Here is an 18227-nt window from a genome sequence, read left to right as displayed (position 1 = left end):
CTGCTGTAGTGTCAGCACAACAGGCTCCCTAGGAGCTGCTCATACACACTCAAGTCACCTGCACCTATACCCACACTAAACCAGAGCACTAAAATACAAGGAAACTTTTATTTTCAATTTTCATCAAGAAATTTGCTTTTTTTATGCTTTTTTGTTTTTTGTTTGTTTTTTCACTTTATTTTATTCTAGCCGCTCAGTGGCTGGAGCCGCTGGGTTCCTGGTATTAAAAAGATGCCAACAGAGGTAGCTGTGTCTCACCCAGGGGCCCGGCCCACTCTGAATACCCTCCCCCCCCCCCCAAAAAAAAGGATAAAATAAAACACAAAATAAAATAAAACCAAAAGGAGGAAGAAATTCAGATCATTTTCTTCAAGCCTGGCAGGAACCCACAACAGTTTGTGTGTAACAGACGTTACAGTGGGGAAAAGCCAGGGCCCAGGCCAGCCGGCCAGCTCCCTGCAGATGGCGCCGGCGCTACTGCTGCACTCTCTCCAGCAGGAAGGGCACCACTGCCCCTCGCGCTCTCCCCTCCCTGGTGCACAGGGGGCTGTTCCTTTACAACATGGAAGATCGGGCAGAAGGAAGGAGAGGGTCTCTCAGGCCCCTGGGAGGAGAAGCTTGGCAAGGGAAAGTGAGGAGGGTCACTGCTCAGCGATGGCGGTGGTATCACAATCCAGCTCTTCACTGCTGTTGGGCTACCTGCAGGGAGAGAGGGCAAAGGTCAGCATTCAGGACCACAGGAACTAGCTCCCACCCCAAGAGCTTTTACCACTAAGGCAGCACCATCTGCCCAGTGTAAAACAAGGAACAGGACAAAATTATCAATAGAAGAACCAGAATGTCTCTGCTGGAACCAGAAGCAAGTGTTTCTACCTGCTGTGGAGTAGGCTCAGGTGCTCGGTTTGCCAGGCGGCTGAGAATGTTTCGCTCTGACATTTGTAGCCTCACAGCAACTGGGGGTATTCGGGCAATGGTAGCAGGCAGCCGAGTCACATCAGCTTTCATATCACTCAGCAACTCTTCCAGCTGTTTGAGAACTGCACAGGGAGAACAAGGGGTGAGCTGTGACAATGAAGACCATGGCAGAGAGCCTTCTAACCAGTGGACCAGATCTCTTAAGCCCTTCCTGTCTCCTCCCATCTTCTTTAAGATAGTGGGGGAAGCATCCAGCCCATAGACCACATCAGGCATACAGAGTCATCTAGTCTGGCCCCACCAAAGCTTTTTTCCCTTTTTTTGCCTCCAGGGTTACTGCTGGGGCTTGGTGCCTGCACTATGAATCCCTGCTCCTGGAGGCTATTTGTTGCCCTTGTTATTATTGTTGTTATTGCTCTCTTTGTTGTTGGCTAGGACAGAGAGAAATCAAGAGATGGGGAAGTCAAGAGAGGGAGATAGACGCCTGCAGACTTCCTTCACCACTTCTGAAGCAACCCTCCTGCAGATGGGGAGCTGGAGGCTTGACCGGGGATCCTTATGCCAGTCTCTTTGCACTTTGCTTCACCCGTTGTGCTACTGCCCAACACCCCCCAGCCCCAGCAAAGCTTTTTTCATCCCAATTCTAAGGGCTAATTTTCAAGTTTTTTTTTTCTCTGCCCTTTTGTTGCCCTTGTTGATTATCGTCATTATTGTTATTGCTGTCATTGTTGGATAGGACAGAGAGAAATCGAGAGAGGAGAAGACACAGAGGGAGAAAGATAAATACCTGCAGACTTGCTTCACCGCCTGTGAAACAAAACCCCTGCAGGTGGGAAGCTGGGGTCTCGAACCGGAATCCTGATGCCGGTCCGTGCGCTTTCTGCCATGTGCACTTAAACCACTGTGTAACTGCCTGGCTCCCTCAAGTTGGTTTTTATACATGCCTCCAGTTGTATAAATCTCCAAATGGCCGTTGGCAGAAAAAAGGCTTCTCAACCTGGCTTTAAGGTAACAGCTTTCTTTTCCTCATTTCAGTCTCCAACCTTCACAATGTTTCAACTTTAATTAGAAACAAGATGTTGAAAGGTCTAGAACTGACAGACTCTTAGATCACCTTAAGTTACCTCTAAAGTTCCCCAGCTGGCAGTGTATTATTTTGCGTTGGTTTCCACCTTCAAAAACTTGAATATAGTAAGAGTTAAATGAGGCAAAGAACTATGATCCTTAATTGCCTCAAAAATATGAGTTCCCAAGGAGCAAAGCGGAGCTCTTGAGCACCTTCAAATTTTATAAAGATTTGAAGCAAGAAGGAACTATGTTGGAGGGAGGAGGAAGAGGCCATGTCGGCAGGAGGCAGGGGAGCCACTGGCTACCTTTGTGCAGGACTGCATTGGCTGGCTTGTTTCCTGCCATTGACTCCTTGGACAGGTGCTGATGACTCTCAGCCAGACACTCCACCTCTGCAAAGCGAGTGTTGAGGGCCATGGAAGGGTGAGAGGGGTCCTCTGACATGTTCAGGTATGCCGCTCGGCGCAACTGTTCTTCAATCACCAGGGCTTGTTCTAAAAGCTGCACATAGGGTAAAACGGAGACAGGAGTTGGAATGGCATTTTGCTTCTGATGGGCAGCTCAGAACCTACATGGAGTGTGACAAAAAAGCTCCCCCCAAATCAGCTGTATGAACATAACTTTTCTTTTTAAATTTTTTAAGATTTTATTTATAAGATATTAGGAGAGAGAAAGAACCAGACATCACTCTGGCACATGTGCTGCCGGGGATCAAACTCAGGATCTCATGCTTGAGAGTCCAAAGCCAAGCCATCTCTCCCAAGTCCCAAAAAGGATACCCCCCCCCAATACACACACACCACGGTTATCATGCCTTTACTATACCCAGCACTTTTTTTTTTTGGATAGAGACAGAAATTGAGAGGAGAGGGGACAGAGGGGGAGAGAGACAATTGCAGTCCTGCTTCACTACTCATGAAGCATTGCCCCTGCAGGTAGGGACCAGGGGCTCGAACCCAGTACTTGTGCACTGTAATGTGTGCATTTAACCAGCTGTGCCACCACCTGGCCTCCCCCTGACCCCCAGAAGACTTTTGAGCACATAACATTACAGTGCGAACAGACCTTGGTTTCCCACCTGCAGGGAGAGAAGCTTCACAAGTAGTGAAGCAATGTCCTTGTGTTCTCTCTCTCTCTCTCTCCCCCCTCCTCCTCCTCCTCTACTGCCACCATTCTTCCCTCTCAATTTCTATTAAAAAAAATATAGGTAAATAAATGTATTTCTTAAATTTACTAATTGGCATAATTCTAGTCCGTGTAATGCCAGTGACTGCATCAGAAACTCAAACTTCAAGTCCAACACTCTAGCCACCCCCACCCCCACCCCCCGCCCTTTAAATTCAGATGGACAGGGCTGGGAGGAGGTAGAGGTGGGAGAGAGACCCTGAAGCTTCCCCTGGTACAGGTGCTGCCAGATGGACCTAGGGGTTCAAATTCTTCACACAGGGCAGTGCCTGCTGTACTAGAAAAGCCATCTCTTGCCTCTCTCTCCCCTAGACAATTTTATTAATGAGAGGGAAAAGAGAAGCAGGGATACGTGCACTTCTGGGGATCAAATTCAGAATATCATGACTAAGAATCCAATGCTTTAACCACTGTGCCACCCATGACCTATATCTATATCTGTATATATATATATATATATATATTTTTTTTTTTTTACAAGAGGTTGAAAGAGAGGAGATAGGTTGAAGTAGCACTTTGGCAAATGCAGTGCTGGAAACTGAACTCAGGACCACATGTTCATGAGGCCAGAGCTCTTACCGTGCCCTCCTCCCCCAAGCTGCTCCTAAAGGTGATTTTAAAATGGCTATCACGTCATGTAAATTACCTTTGTTTTGTTTTGTTGTGGGGCTGGGTGGTGGCACACACACTAGACAGCACAGATTTCTATATGCAAGGATCTGGGTTCAACACATTCCCCACACCCATGAGTGGTGAAGCAGTGATGCAGATGTCTCTCACTTTATCTCTACTTCCCCCTCCCCTTTCTCAAGTTTTATCTGTACAGAAATAAATAAAAGATGATTATTTAAAAAATATGAGGAACAGTCAAAGGATTGCTTTGAAGTGCTGAACAATTTTCCTCCTTTGACAATTAAGCCTATTAGAAACCAATCTTTTTTTTTTTTTTTTCTTTTGAACTCTGCTTATTTCTGGCTCATGGTGATACCTAGAACTGAACCTGGGAGCCTCAGCAACAAGAGCTTTTGTATAACCATTATGCTAGTGTCTGTGCCTTTATTTTTTAATTATAATTTTATTATTTATATATTCATTTATTTATATTAGAGCACTGTTCAGCTCTGGCTTACAGTGGTGACAGTGATGGTGTGGGAAACCCAGGATTTCAGGGTCTTTGGTAAGAAAGTTTTTTGCGGGTAGTTGGGCGGTAGCACAGCGGTTAAGCGCAGGTGGCGCAAAGCACAATGACCGGCGAGAGGATCCCGGTTCAAGCCCCCAGCTCCCCACCTGCAGGGGAGTCATTTCACAAGCGGTGAAGCAGGTCTGCAGGTGTCTATCTTTCTCTTCCCTCCCTATCTCCCCCTCCTCTTTCCATTTCTCTCTGTCCTATCCTACAACGAAGACATCAATAACAACAACAACAATAACTACAACAATAAAACAACAAGGGCAAAAACAAAGGGAAAATGAATAAATAAATATTTTTAAAAAAAGAAAGTTTTTTGAAAAAATAAATAAATAAATAAAAATAAAAAATATGAGGAACAGTGAATTTATCATGCAGGGACTGAATACAGAGATAGCCCTAGTGACAATTAAAAAACAAACAAGGGGGTCAGGCGGTGGTGCAGTGGGTTAAGCGCACGTGGCGCAAAGCGCAGGGACCGGCGTAAGGATCCCAGTTCGAGCCCCCGGCTCCCCACCTGCAGGGGAGTCGCTTCACAGGCAGTGAAGCAGGTCTGCAGGTGTCTATCTTTCTCTCCCCTTCTCTGTCTTCCCCTCCTCTCTCCATTTCTCTCTGTCCTATCCAACAACGAATTGCATCAACAAGGGCAATAATAACCACAACGAAGCTACAACAAGGGCAACAAAAGGGGGGAAAAAATGGCCTCCAGGAGCGGTGGATTCGTGGTGCAGGCACCGAGCCCAGCAATAACCCTGGAGGGGGAAAAAAAAAAAAAAAAAAAGACACTTTCTTTTATTCTGACCAGAAAAATCACTAAGTTCTGGTGATGCTGGGGATGGGCCCTGCAGCCTCTTACTTGCAGGTCCTGTGCACTACTGCTGCATTATATTCCCCAGCCCCCACTCTAATAAACTTACTGTGTCTTTCTGTGAATGTTCTTGAAGACTAAGTATTGCTTCACGTGCACATTTCTGGTTTACATAATAGCGTTCTGTACATTTAAAATGCTTTTTCTTCCTTTTCTCACTGTATAGCATTTAAAACTACATGTAGGGGGGCCAGGAGGTAACACACCAGGCTAAGCGCACATTATTACACAGCACAAAGACCCACTCAAGGATCCTGGTTCAAGCCCCTGATGCCCCACCTGTAGGGGGGTCACTTCACTATCAGTGAAGCAGACCTGCGGGTGTCTTTCTCTCCCCCTATTTCCCCCTTCTCCCTCAATTTTTCTTTGTCCTACCCTATAAAAATAAATACATGGAAAAAAATGGCCTCCAGGAGCAGTGGATTCATAGTGCAGGCACTGAGCCCCAGGAGGCAAAAAAAAAAAAAAAAAAGACATTACAAAGCCCCTGGTCCCCACGTGCAAGGGGAAAGCTTCACAAGTGGTAAAGAAGGGCTGCAAGTATCTCTTCTTCCATCTCCCTCTTCCCTCTCAATTTCTCTCACAATAAATAAATAAAATCACAACATTTATTCTGTGCTTTTCTAACAACTACTTATTGCTCCAAGATATAGCTCCAAACTTTTAGCTTTTCACTCCCCCAATGTCAAACATCAAGGTTGCCTGCAGATCCTACCACCAATAATCACACAGCAATAAACACTCACACACATTTTCTGCAGAGCTGTGGAAAAGATTCTTTGAAATGTATTCCGAGACAACATCTTTTGGTGGTGGTGCTTCTTCTTTTTTTTTTTAATATTTATTTATTATTGGATAGAGAGGGAAATTGAGAAGTGAGGAGACAGCATAATGGTTATGCAAGAGAGAAAATGAAAGGGATGAGGGAAATAGTAAAAGAAACAGAAAGACACCTAAAACCCCGTTTCACCACTCATGAAGCTTTCTCCTTGCAGGCGGAGACCAGACGCTTAACTCAGGTCTTTGGTGCACTGTAACATGCACTATAATGTAAGTGCTTTAACAGGTACACCACCACCTGGCCCCTCCTCTGGCTCTTAAAATAAATCCACTGGGGATCGGGGAAAAGGACAGTGTGAAAACAATGGGTCCTTTTTATCTTTTCTTTATCTTATTTTACCATAGTACTGCTCAGATCTGGCTTACAATGGTGCTAGGGATTGAACCTGAGACTCGTGATGCCTAAGGTATGAGTCTTTAACTTTTCTTTTTCAAAGATTTTTTAAAAATATTTATTCCCTTTTGTTTATTGTATTTATTGCTGTTGTTATTGATGTTGTTGGATAGGACAGAGAGAAATGGAGAGAGGAGGGAAAGAAAGAGAGGGGGAGAAAGACACCTGCAGACCTGTTTCACCGCCTGTGAAGCAACTCCCTGCTTCACAGGTGGGGAACCAGGGGCTCAACAGGGATCCTTACACCGGTCTTTGCACTTTGCGCCACCTGCACTTAACCCACTGTGCTACCACCCAACTCCTTAACTTTTCATTTTTTTAACACCAAAGCACTGCTGAGCTCTGGCATATGGTGGTACTAGAGATGGAATCATGAAGTTTTGGTGCCTCAGGCATGAGAGTCTTTTGTATAGCATAACCACTGTGCTATCCCCCTAATCCTGGTTCCTTCTTTTTTCCATTTTAATGGAAAGAATGGCTTTCATTTGGGCCAACTAATTTACCTCCTGGATTTGTGTATGCCCCAAATCTTTCAATAACTCCTTTTCCGGCCGCAAACTTTGAACAGTACCTACAATCAGCCTGGATAATGCTAGCTTTCTTTTAAGGACTCATTAATTAATAAGAAAGAGAAAGAGAGTAGCACTCTAGCACATGCACGCTGGTAATCAAATTTGGGACCTTACACTGTAAAGTCCCAACATTTTATCCACTGTATCACCTCTCGGCTGTGCTGTTATTCTTTTCAGATCAAGTTTTGTCCTTGCACCAAGGATCAAGTCTGTCCTCCATCAGCATCTCTATACAAATGATTCTAGAGGGGCCAGACTGTGGTACACGTGGGTAAGCACACACACTATAGTATGCAACGACCTGGCTTGGCCCCTGGTCCCCACCTGCAGGGAGAAAGCTTCATGAGTGGTGAAGCAGGGATGCAGGTGTCTTTATTCCTCTCTTATTTCCCCCTCCCATCTCAATTTCTCTATCTATGCAATAAACAGATAAATAAAACTACAAATGATTCTAGGCTCACCTTGAGCCAAAAACTGCATTTCAAGCACTGACTATTCTAGCACTGACTTTCCTGCATGTATGATAACTCCTCAATCCCATTTGTCTGTGGTGGAGGATAGCGGGAGGGCATCTACCTAGACAAACACCAAAGGACTTCTAAAACTGAATCTATCCTTTTCTACAAACTGCTTCCTCTTCCTTTCCCTGACCTACCAATGGCAACTTGATTTTCTCGGTGACTCAAGCTCAAAAATCAGTTATTTTTAGAGTTCCAATCCTTTGTGTCTTGAATCCAGTAAAGTCAAAGTCGGCAAACCATGGCTTGTGGGCTGAATCTAGCTCACTGCCAATTTTTCTTTCTTTCTTTTTTTAGTTTGGTTTTATTTTTGCCTCCAGGGTTATCTCTGGGCCTCGGTGCATGCACTATGAATCCACTGCTCCTGTGGTCATTTTTTTCTTTGATTTTTTTTTTGGACAGAAATAAATTAAGAGGAGGGGAAGATAGGTAGAGGCAGAGAGACACCTGCAGACCTGCTTCACTGCTTGTGAAGTGACTCCCCTGAAGGTGGCGAGAGACCAGAGGCTCGAACCAGGATCCTTGAGCCTCATACTATGTGTGCTTAACCCAGTGCACCACTGCCTGGCATCCCCACTGCTGATTTTTCTATGGTCCAAGAGTTAAAACTGCATTTTCTTTTTTTTTCCCCCTATTTTTTTTTTTTTTAGATTAATGGTTGAAGAAAAAGTAAAAATATTTTGTGAGACTTCATACAATATGAAAGTCAACTTTTACTGTCCATAAATAGTGGCACTGGAACCCACTCCACACTGGTCTGTTTATCACCTATAACTCCTTCCACACCATAACGTGGATCACCCTATGATCCACTGCAGTACATACTACGTGGCCCTTTAATAGAAACAGTTTGCTGGGAGTTGAGCAGTAATGCAGTGGGTTAAGAACACGTGGCACAAAGCACAAGGACCGGCATAAGGATCCCAGTTTGAGCTCTTGGCTCCCCACCTGCAGGGGAGTCGCTTCACAGGTAGTGAAGCAGGTCTGCTTCGTCTTTCTTTCCCCGTCTTCCCCATTTCTCTCCATTTCTCTCTGGGAGTCGCTTCACAGTTAGTGAAGCAGGTCTGCTTCGTCTTTCTTTCCCCGTCTTCCCCATTTCTCTGTCCTATCCAACAACGATGACATCAGTAATAATAATAACTACAATAATAAAACGAGAGAAAATAAAAATAGGGGGAAAAAGTTTGCTGACCACCAGAGTAAATTCTGTAAAAACCCCACCCCCCCCAGTATTTTATTTATTTTTGAGAGAGATGCAGGGAGACACAGAGAGAGAAAAACACCAGAGCACTGCTCAGCTTTGCCTTATGGTGGTGAGGGACTGAACTTGGGACGCTGGAGTCTCAGGCATGAATGAGTCTGTTTACATAACCATTATGCTATCTCCCCCGCCCTAAATACTATACATTTTATTATCCTTTTTACACAACTTAGGCCCTCATCACTTCATGACAATGTCAGTTCTGTAATCTCATAAATGCTTTCACTTCCCTTCATTGTATCACATGCTTTCATGGGGCCCGGGAGGTGGCACACTGTATAAAGCATTGGACTCTCAAATGTGAGGTTTCTAGATAAATCCCATGGCACTGAATATACCAGAGTAATAATGAATCTCTCCTTCCTTCCTTTCTCTCTCTCTCTACATCTCCATATCTCTCTAAAACAAGTGTTAGGGGAAAAATGTCTTCACAAACCTATAGCTACCCAATAGCTGTAGGGTAAAGTCCAAATCTTCCTTATCTTGACCTGCCTCCTAATACAAAGAACAGTGCTCATTAGATCAACATTTGCCTCTATTTTAAACTGCAAGCTCCTCAAAGACACAGAAGCGTGGTGTCTATTCCCAATCATTCACTGCTTGGTATATGTTTGATGGTTCCGCAATTACATTCAGCTTCACATCAGTCTGTATTAATTTTGAAATACCCCATTTTAATTTTTTTTAAATTTATTTATTCCCTTTTGTTGCCCTTGTTTTATTGTTGTAGTTATTATTGTTGTTGTCATTGTCAGATAGGACAGAGAGAAATGGAGAGAAGAGGGGAAGACAGAGAGGGGGAGAGAAAGACAGACACCTGCAGACCTGCTTCACCGCCTGTGAAGTGACGCCCCTGCAGGTGGGGAGCCGGGGGCTCAAACCGGGATCCTTACATAGGTCCTTGTGCTTTGTGCCATGTGCACTTAACCCGCTGCGCTACCACCCGACTCCCGGAAATATCCCATTTTAATGGTCTTCACACAAGGTACCTAGTAACCATTAGATTCCTAAGCATGTATCCTTTTGGTACAGTTAGTGATTCTCTACTCCTGTATCTATCTCTCCCTTTGACCAACCCCACCTTTCACCCTCACAGGTACTCAGAGATGAAAACAGTACCACCAGTTCTAGTGCTACATACAGCCTTACCATTGCATCGCCTCAGAAGTGTAATTCGGCCCCACCTCTATATCTCCCTTTTATAAAAATGATTTTTTTTAAAAAGGCTAACTTGAAATATGTTGTTTGTTTGTTTGTTTGTTTGTTTTTAACCAGAGCACTGCTCAGCTCTGGCTTATGGTGGTGCAGGGACTGAACCTGGGACTTCAAAGCCTCAGGCATGACAGTCCATTATTCTATCTACCCCTGCAAAATATGTACTTATCAATGAGAAAGAAACAGAATCACAGCATCACTCTGCCAGTCTGCCATGGATCAAAATGGAAAACTCAGGGGCCAGGCGACGGCGCACCTGGTTAGGTTCACACATTGTAATGCACAAGGACCTAGGTTCAAGCCCCTGGTCCCCACCTGCAGGGGGAAAGTTTCATGACTGGTGAACCAATGCTACAGGTCTCTCTCCTCTACCTCCCCCTTCCCTCTAAATTTGTCTCTTAATTATATATATGAAAACTCATGCTGCAGGGCCTTGTGCACACAAGTCCTGTGCTCCACCTACGAGCCATTTCCCACATCATCACCAGCCCCCCATGGTTCCTGAACACTCCAACCCACTCTACAACGTGGAGGCCATTGTCTGTGCCTTTCACCTGGCACATGGTCATCTTTAGCCTATGAATGGTAGCTATTTTCATGTCTATGTGTCCTAACCTCTAACATGCAAGACACTGGGGAGCAGGCCAGCAAGATGGCTTGCTTGGCTACCGCACTTGCTTTGGCATCGCATGACCCAGGTTTGAGCCAGGCTCTCACTGCACTGAGGGAAGCTTCAGTATTTTGATACCTCTGTCTCTCTCTCTCTCTCTGAAAAAGTAGGCCTTCACTACTGAAGCCCTAGTGACAATTGTGTAAATACAGTAAGATTCTTGGGAGCACTATCACAAAATTCCAATAGTTCAGTGCATGGGGGAGCAGCAACCTCACTAAGTGCACAGACTCTCATTCCTTGCAATCCCTTCTGCCTTCAAAGGCTGTCATTCACACTGTGCTCCTTTCCCATCCTGCTCACCTTGAACCTTCGGGCTAGAAACTTATTCTTGATCTCTAAGAAATTGCCACGATTCATTTCACCCTTAAATGGCTCATTGAGGATGGCATAACGAGGGTCATTCTGGATATCCTGCCACCGAGCATAGCCATGGCTATTAGAAAAGTGTTCAGGAAAAAACAAAACAAGGGAAAGAAGAACTTCAAATTGTGCGAGTTTCAGAAACCTTCACCAAGAATCTCAGCCCTGACCCAGGCAAAGGATACTTTATGATGCCAGCCAGCAGCCAGTAATCATGCCGTCGGTGCCAAATCTCGTAAGTTTTTTTAGTAACTGTGGCTGCCCGTTCCTCATTCTGCCAAAGGGAATGCAACTCTGAGAAGGGGTTCGGAGAAGGTTGAGAGAAAACAAACATCTGTGAGAACTCGAAAATTATTCCAATCCCCACCAGCATCATAGCAGTGCACCCTCCCTAACTACCTAACAGACTCCAGACTCAACAGGAGCACGCAGAGTCCATCCAAGTCTGCAAATCTGGGGAAAGGTCCAGTCACAGCCTTGATTCTGACAAGGGCCCTCATTTTACCTCAGATCCTCCCCTAACCCCAGTGGGATCCTCATTTTCATACCAGTGAATCCACCATCTGCAATGTTAAACATGAAACGCTGCTTAATATTTTTCTTCTGCTTCTCATCATTTAGGTCCTTGGGGGTCTCTCCATTCTGAAGCATCACCTCTTTTTTTTCCTCTTCTTCTTTCTTCTCTTCTACAGGATATCACAGACGATAACTGTCAGATCCAGACATAAGCCCAGCACTCTGGTCCTTACCACGTGCCCAGTTACCGCTAACCCTTTCCTGCACAGGTGTCTCTCAAATCCAGAAAAATGTGCCATCAGCCCATGGACAATGAAACACAGAGACAGATGGACTCTTCTAGCTTGTGAAAAAAAGGCTATGGGTGTGGAAGGGGAAGCTAGACAGATGGAATGGGGTGGGTGTACTATCTGAGATAAAATCCTTGTTGCTAGTTTGAGGCCCTCTAAACCACAGCTTCCCCTAGCACCTACCTTTGTCCTCCACTACAATGGGAGTCAGATCAATTGCTGCCTTCTCCTCTACCTTCTCCACATCAGCAACACCTGGTGAGAAGAGACAGCATTGAGACAGTGTATCTAAGAAGTCTGTTCTGGTAAGAGAGACAGTATAGTGGTTCTGCAGAAGATTCTCGTGCCTGAGGCTCCAAAGCCCCAGGTTCAATCCCCACATCACTAGATGCCAGAGTTGAATAGTGTTCCGAGAAAAAAGAAAGGTAAGGGGGAGTTGGGCGGTAGCACAGTGGGTTAAGCACATGGCACAGAGTGCAAGGACCAGCATAAGGATCCTAGTTCGAGCCCCTGGCTCCCCACCTGCGGGGAGTCGCTTCACAGGCAGCGAAGCAGGTCTACATGTGTCTATCTTTCTCCCTCTGTCTTCCCCTCCTCTCTCCATTTCTCTGTCCTATCCAACAACAATGACATCAATAACAACAATAATAACTACAACAGTAAAACAAGGGCGACAAAAGGGAATAAATATTTTTAAAAAAGAAAAAGAAAGGAAGGATGGAAGGAGAAAAAAGTCTGTTCTCCACATGGTGGAGACTGTTCCAACAGGAACAGTCCTAAAACCCTACGGTCAAAGTCCTAAGAGAGATTTTAAGGGGGACTGAAATCACATAATCCATATCAAAGGTGCAAGAGTCTTCAATGTGCCACTTCTTCCTGAGACTTCTACAAGTTCCAGCCTGGCTGGCAGTGTGAAAGAAAGCAGCTGTGGTACAGAGAAGGAGACTATATACTTGAAAATGTATACCTTTAGACTCTGTTTCCATTGGTTCTTCCATTCCTTCCTTAACCTCTGCCTTTTCCACTTTCTCCTCTCCCTCAGGAAGTTCAGCAAGAACCTTTTCATCCTCTATGGCAGGGGCAGAGGCAGGGGGCTGTGTACACTGCAAAGGAAAAGACAAAGAGTTGAAGCAAAGAAGTGAGCTCTCCAAAAGAGGAGCAAGTGTATCCATCTGTCTGTAACACGACAGCCCGTCACCCTGTGTCTTACCTCAGCAGTGGTCTCAGGAGCTGCAGGTTTAACATCCTTTTCTCCTTCGGTAGTCTCTTCCTCTTTAAGATTATTTTCTTCTACTTTGACACCATCCTCTGCAGACCAATGGAAGGCAATTAATTAGAAGGGAAGTCCCAAGTCACAGAGGTCACTGTGTATCATCTCAAGTTGTCCTCTCGTGCCTTTAAGAGCCAGTCCTTTTCTCAGGATGGCCCTCCTAAACTGAGAGGGAGAATTACTGTGCGTCCTGCCAGACTCCCTCTGTCAGAAGTGAGCACAGGGGAGCAGCAAAAGCATAGGCCAGGACAAGAGCAGGACAGGAAATGACAGCACAGGCAGCCTTACCGGTAGGCGGGGCAGGGGCAGGAGTATTGGGTTGTGTGTCCCCTGGAGTGGAAGGTGTAGGAGTCTTTGGGGAAGGTGACCCTGGTTGGGACATTTTTTTGTTTTCTTCTACTTCTGCAAGTTCAGGCATGCTCCAGCGCCCATTAACATGTTCAAACTCTTGCACCTATTGCAAAAGAACAAATAGTTGAAGATCCAATTCCAGCTCCAGCCTTGCTGGCCCTTTAGTCTCCCCCCAAAAGCCGTGTCCAAGGGAGGAGTTCAGGACTCACCTTCTTGCGAATCAAGGACATGACACCAATCCTTGTAAGGACATGCTGACGAGATAGACCTTCTCGAGGGACACCGTCAGCAAAGGTCTCAGCCCCATCTGCTCCTGGCTCACATAAATGTCGCATAAAGAGAGAGACATAAGCCCTGCAATAAGAAAGTAGAGAAATTAGTTAAATTGCAGTTGTGGAGGCTGGGGAAAACAGCCCAACTGGTAGAGCATGATACATAGCGGAATGGTGCTCTGGGCTTCTCTCTCTCTCTGTATCTCAGGTGAAAGCAAATAATAAACCTGTAATATTTGTAGTAAGTATATTTTTTCAGATAAAGAAAGAGAAAGCAGAGCGAACGAAGAGAGCACTGCACTGAAGCTTCAATGTAGCGAGGGCCCAGCTTGAAGCTAGGTAGTGTATATGGCAAAGCAGTACACAGATTTTACTAGCCCTAAATAATAGCTGAAAACATGGTGATCACCTGGGGGGCGGGCAGGGGCACACCAGGTTAAGCGCACACAGTACAAAGCGCAAGGATTCCAGTTTGAGCCCTTGGCTCCACACCTGCAGGGGGGTCGCTTCACGAGTGGTGAAGCAAGTCTACAGGTGTCTGTCTTTCTTTCTCCCTCTATATCTTCCCCTCCTCTCAATTTCTCTGTGTCCAAAAAAAAAAAAAGTTGAAAAAATGGCCACAGGAGCAGTGGACTCACAGTGTAGGCACTGAGCCCCAAAGATAACCCTAGAGGCAAAAAAGAAAGAAAAAATGGTGATCATACCAACTCTAAGGTCATTCTTTCCAATGTGCAGCTAGACATTATCCCAGAAAACAACAGTGGCTGAAGGCTGGTCTCCAGACCATGCCTCAGGTTCTAGTCCAAGGAAGTTGGGAACATAAAGACACCTATCACACAGCTTTAAGCCGCCAGCTCAGCAGAGGTGACAGCTGCTGCATCAGTCTGGAACAGTACTGCAGGACGACTATACATTAGGAGCCCGTGTTCTACAGCAGTAACTTTAGCTCTCAACTTACTTGAACTCTTTCTCTGACTTGCCTCGTAGATCCCTCACAAGCCACTGGGTGGTAAAAGCATCCTGAGGGGGCATTCCATAGCGCATAATTGCATTAAGAAAGGCTTTTCGCTGACGAGCATTAAAGCCCAGTACCTGCAGGGAGAAGAAAGCCAGGTGAGTGGGAGCAGGTCCTCCTCCACCAGCATACTCTAGCCCCCCTGAGAATCAATCACAGGGCACTTACTTCAATATTCCCACCAACACGGGCCAACAGAGGAGGCAATGGCTTATCTTTATCATTCCGCAGGCCCTTGCGACTGGGCCTGCGGGGAGCTGAAAGAAGAAAAAAAATGTGTGAGTGACAATGGCAGGGCCATCAAACAAAGAAATGTTTCATTTGTCTTTTTTCCAAATTATTTTTTAAAATGGCACAAAAGTACCTGAACACCTACCTTCAGAGCGTTCATCAAAGTCTTCATCACCTTCCTCTGAGGCCACTGAATAATCGGACTGGTTGTCGGACTGGTCGTCCTGCCAATCTGGAGGGAGAGAGGGCAGATGAGCGGGGCCCACTGCTCTAGTGGAACGGCCCATGGGTGGGGGGCGGGGCCGGCCACACACACCTCGGTCCTCCTGGGAGCCATCATTGTAGTTGACCTGTTTACGGATTCTTTTTCCTTTGCCCAGATTTCGGGCCAGATCTTCTTGCTGCTGCTCATAATGGTGCCGCAGCAATTTCTCCCAGTAGTCAGGATCCACACTTTCTTCCTGTTTTATGATTTCCCGTTCTACCTCCTCTTCCTCCTGGGACAGAGGGAGGGCCAGGACTCAGGGGGTGCTGAAGTCAGCACCGCCAGCTACCCCTGGTCCTCACAGTTCCCCCTCTGTTAGATCCTGTGCATGAGTGGAATCTGAGATACTTGTTGTGCCTGCTTGGACCTAAGAACTTAAAAGAGGTTTAATTGACAGGACATGGTTCCTCACAAATCCTGTAGAGATGAGCAGTCAGACAACTGAAAAAAAAGAAAGAATGAAAAAAGAGCTTGTCTCATGAAAAGGATGAAGAGAGTGTATGTTTTCTTCTAACCCTTGTTACAGACAAATACATAATTGGGAGGCAGTAAAATATTGAGAGGGGGGAGGAGGTTTGTGTGTTAGCAAGGCAGAATGAAGCTGTGAAACACTACAGAAAATTTTCTTAAGTGCTGAAGTAGAAGGGCCATTAAGTCTTTCTGTTCTTCCTGAATGTCACAAAAGTCCACCGTTTGCCAAAAATATACATAGTATGTAATATATGCAATATTTCATACAACTATTACATATAACCATAAAGTTCTCAATGTTTAGGCTCCTCCCAAAGTCAATTTTTCCAAACAACTGATCACTACATTATTCCAAATTCCTTGTATTAAAGTCAAACTGCTGCAAACAGCATTCTTAGAAACAATTTAAATGCCCATTATAACAGAGCTAATACATTATGTAGGATGGGCGAAATGGCTAAAAGTAGTCACTCTTAGATATAAGATAAAAAGCTGCTGTAAAAAACAAACAAACAAACAAAAAAAGCTGCTGCAAGATAATGTGTCAGGAAGGCATGGTGACTGTATTTAATATGGTCCATTTGGTGGTTACAAAGAGAAGAACTTAAATGTTTGCACAAGAAAGAACATCTTTATGGGTAGAGGTAGATAGCATAATGGTTATGCAAAGAGACTTTCATGCCTGAAGCTCCAGTCTCAGGTTCAATCTCCTACACCACCATAAGCCAGAGTGAAGCAGTGCTCTGGTAAACAACAACAACAAAAAAAGTGGTCTGGGAGGTAGTGCAGTGGATAAGGCATTGATTGGACTCTTAAGCATGAGGTCCTCAGCAGCACATGTCCCAGAATGATGTCTTTCTCTCTCTCTCTCTCTCCTGTCATTTCTTAAAAAAAAAAAAAAAAAGAACATTTTCATATGTGGTGATGGAGATTAATCAGACAGACTGTGAACATTTCAAAATCAAATAATACCATAAACCTCCAACTAATGTTATATAACATTAGTATTTTAGTTGAAAAATACATCATAGCACCCCAGGTGGCTAGAGCATCCTCAGCAGGGCATGTGCCAGAGTGCTGCTCTGGTCACTCTCCATCTCTCAACCTAATGGGCTGTAGAAAAGTCATGACTCTTTTCTGTTTATCTACACAGAAAATAACATGTGTCATAGGGGGCCAGGTGGTGGGTGGCTCATCGGGTTAAATGCACAGCACATAGTACAAAACGCAAAGACCCGTGCAGGGATCCAGTTTAAGCCCCAGCTCCCCACGTGCACGGGGTGTGTGTGTGTGTGTGTGTGTGTGTGTGTGTGTGTGTGTGTGTGTGTGTGTGTGTCCACTGGTCCACTTCACTAGTAGTGAAACAGGTCTTCAGGTATCTACCTTTCTCTCTTCCCCATCTTCCACTCCTCTCCCAATTTCTCTCTATCCTATCCAATAAAACAATGTTAAAAAAAAAAAAAAAGTACTGGCACTGAGCCCCAGCAATAACGAAGTACCATGACTTTTTCCTACTCAATATGCTGCCATTTGTGAAATAAATCTTCAGATATGTATAGTTTCAAAGACTGTTATCAGGTAGAGAGTAGATCGCATAATGGCTATGCAAACGTATTTTCATGCCTGAGGCTTCAAACAATTGAGTTAATAAAAGCAAAGTAGAAAACATTTTCAAAACTGTTTAAAAGCAGGTGTTGGCAGCACTGGAGTTTTAGTCCAGTGTCATGGCAGTTCCCATGGTGGTGCTAGAGCTCAGATCTGGGCCACATTCAAGAAAGGCACATGCTCCTTCCACCTGATAAGCATTCTGTCTCTCTTTCTCTAGCCCATTATTATTATTTCTTCTCTTAAAATATGTGCCTGATGGGCAGGGGTAGATAGTATAATGGCTATGCAAAGAGACTCTCATGCCTGAGGCTCCAAAGTCTCAGGTTCAATCCCCTGAACCACCATAAGCCAGAGCTGAGCCATGCTCTGGTTAAAAAATAAATAAACAAACAAACCAAAAAAACCCACACCTAGAACCTGAACTGGAATTGGCGTATCACACCGAAGTAAAAGACCCCGGGGTGGGGAGAATACAGGTCCAAGAAGGATGACAAGAGAACCTAGTGAGGGTTGTATTGTTATATGGGAAGCTGGGGAAGATTATGCATGTACAAACTATTGTATTTACTGTTGAATGTAAACCATTAATTCCCCAATAAAGAAAAAAAAAAAAAAGCAGGTGTTGGTGTATATATACTGTATACACAGGCACTCCTTATGCTTCACAGATACTGTTTTTTTTGAAAACTGAAAGTTTATGGCAACCTTGCTATTAAGCACATCTACCAGTTGTACTTTCTAATAGTGTGTACTTATAAGTCTGTATCACAACTAAGATGTGTAAGTTGCTATATACACAATGCTGGGGCCAGGTGGTGGCACACCTGGTTAAGCGCACACATTACAGTGTGCAAGGACCACGGTTCAAGCGCCTGGTTTTCAC

The 18227-nt window shown here is 44.9% G+C and overlaps 1 protein-coding gene and 1 non-coding gene across 13 annotated transcripts in view; both read right to left on the bottom strand.

Moving 5' to 3' along the window:
• Positions 1-94: 94 nt before the first annotated feature.
• The window catches only part of CHD4 (chromodomain helicase DNA binding protein 4), a 49395-nt gene continuing 31262 nt past the window's right edge, over positions 95-18227 (bottom strand). For 4 of the 12 annotated variants that reach the window (XM_060190180.1, XM_060190185.1, XM_060190182.1 and 1 more), the window contains exons 26-40: positions 15317-15497; positions 15146-15232; positions 14938-15026; positions 14713-14846; positions 13692-13836; positions 13420-13585; positions 13072-13169; positions 12829-12964; positions 12045-12116; positions 11604-11741; positions 11241-11349; positions 10996-11128; positions 2286-2484; positions 874-1037; positions 95-699 (exon numbers count right to left, since the gene is read on the bottom strand). In XM_060190180.1, coding sequence (XP_060046163.1) covers positions 682-699; positions 874-1037; positions 2286-2484; positions 10996-11128; positions 11241-11349; positions 11604-11741; positions 12045-12116; positions 12829-12964; positions 13072-13169; positions 13420-13585; positions 13692-13836; positions 14713-14846; positions 14938-15026; positions 15146-15232; positions 15317-15497 — 1869 coding nt within the window. In that variant the 3' untranslated portion in view covers positions 95-681. Of the gene's footprint in view, positions 700-873; positions 1038-2285; positions 2485-10995; positions 11129-11240; positions 11350-11603; positions 11742-12044; positions 12117-12828; positions 12965-13071; positions 13170-13419; positions 13586-13691; positions 13837-14712; positions 14847-14937; positions 15027-15145; positions 15498-18227 lie in introns of all 12 variants that reach the window. The other 8 variants (XM_060190186.1, XM_060190183.1, XM_060190189.1 and 5 more) reach the window with 4 other exon arrangements.
• Positions 13242-13383, bottom strand: LOC132538531 (small Cajal body-specific RNA 11). The gene has a single exon (XR_009549881.1). It is a non-coding gene; the product is annotated as a small Cajal body-specific RNA 11 (non-coding RNA).

The sequence above is a fragment of the Erinaceus europaeus genome, chromosome 4 (genome assembly GCF_950295315.1).
Source record: "Erinaceus europaeus chromosome 4, mEriEur2.1, whole genome shotgun sequence".
Classification (NCBI taxonomy): Eukaryota; Metazoa; Chordata; class Mammalia; order Eulipotyphla; family Erinaceidae; genus Erinaceus; species Erinaceus europaeus.
Note: the sequence above shows the minus strand (reverse complement) of the source record. Positions and strands in the feature narration are given on the sequence as shown.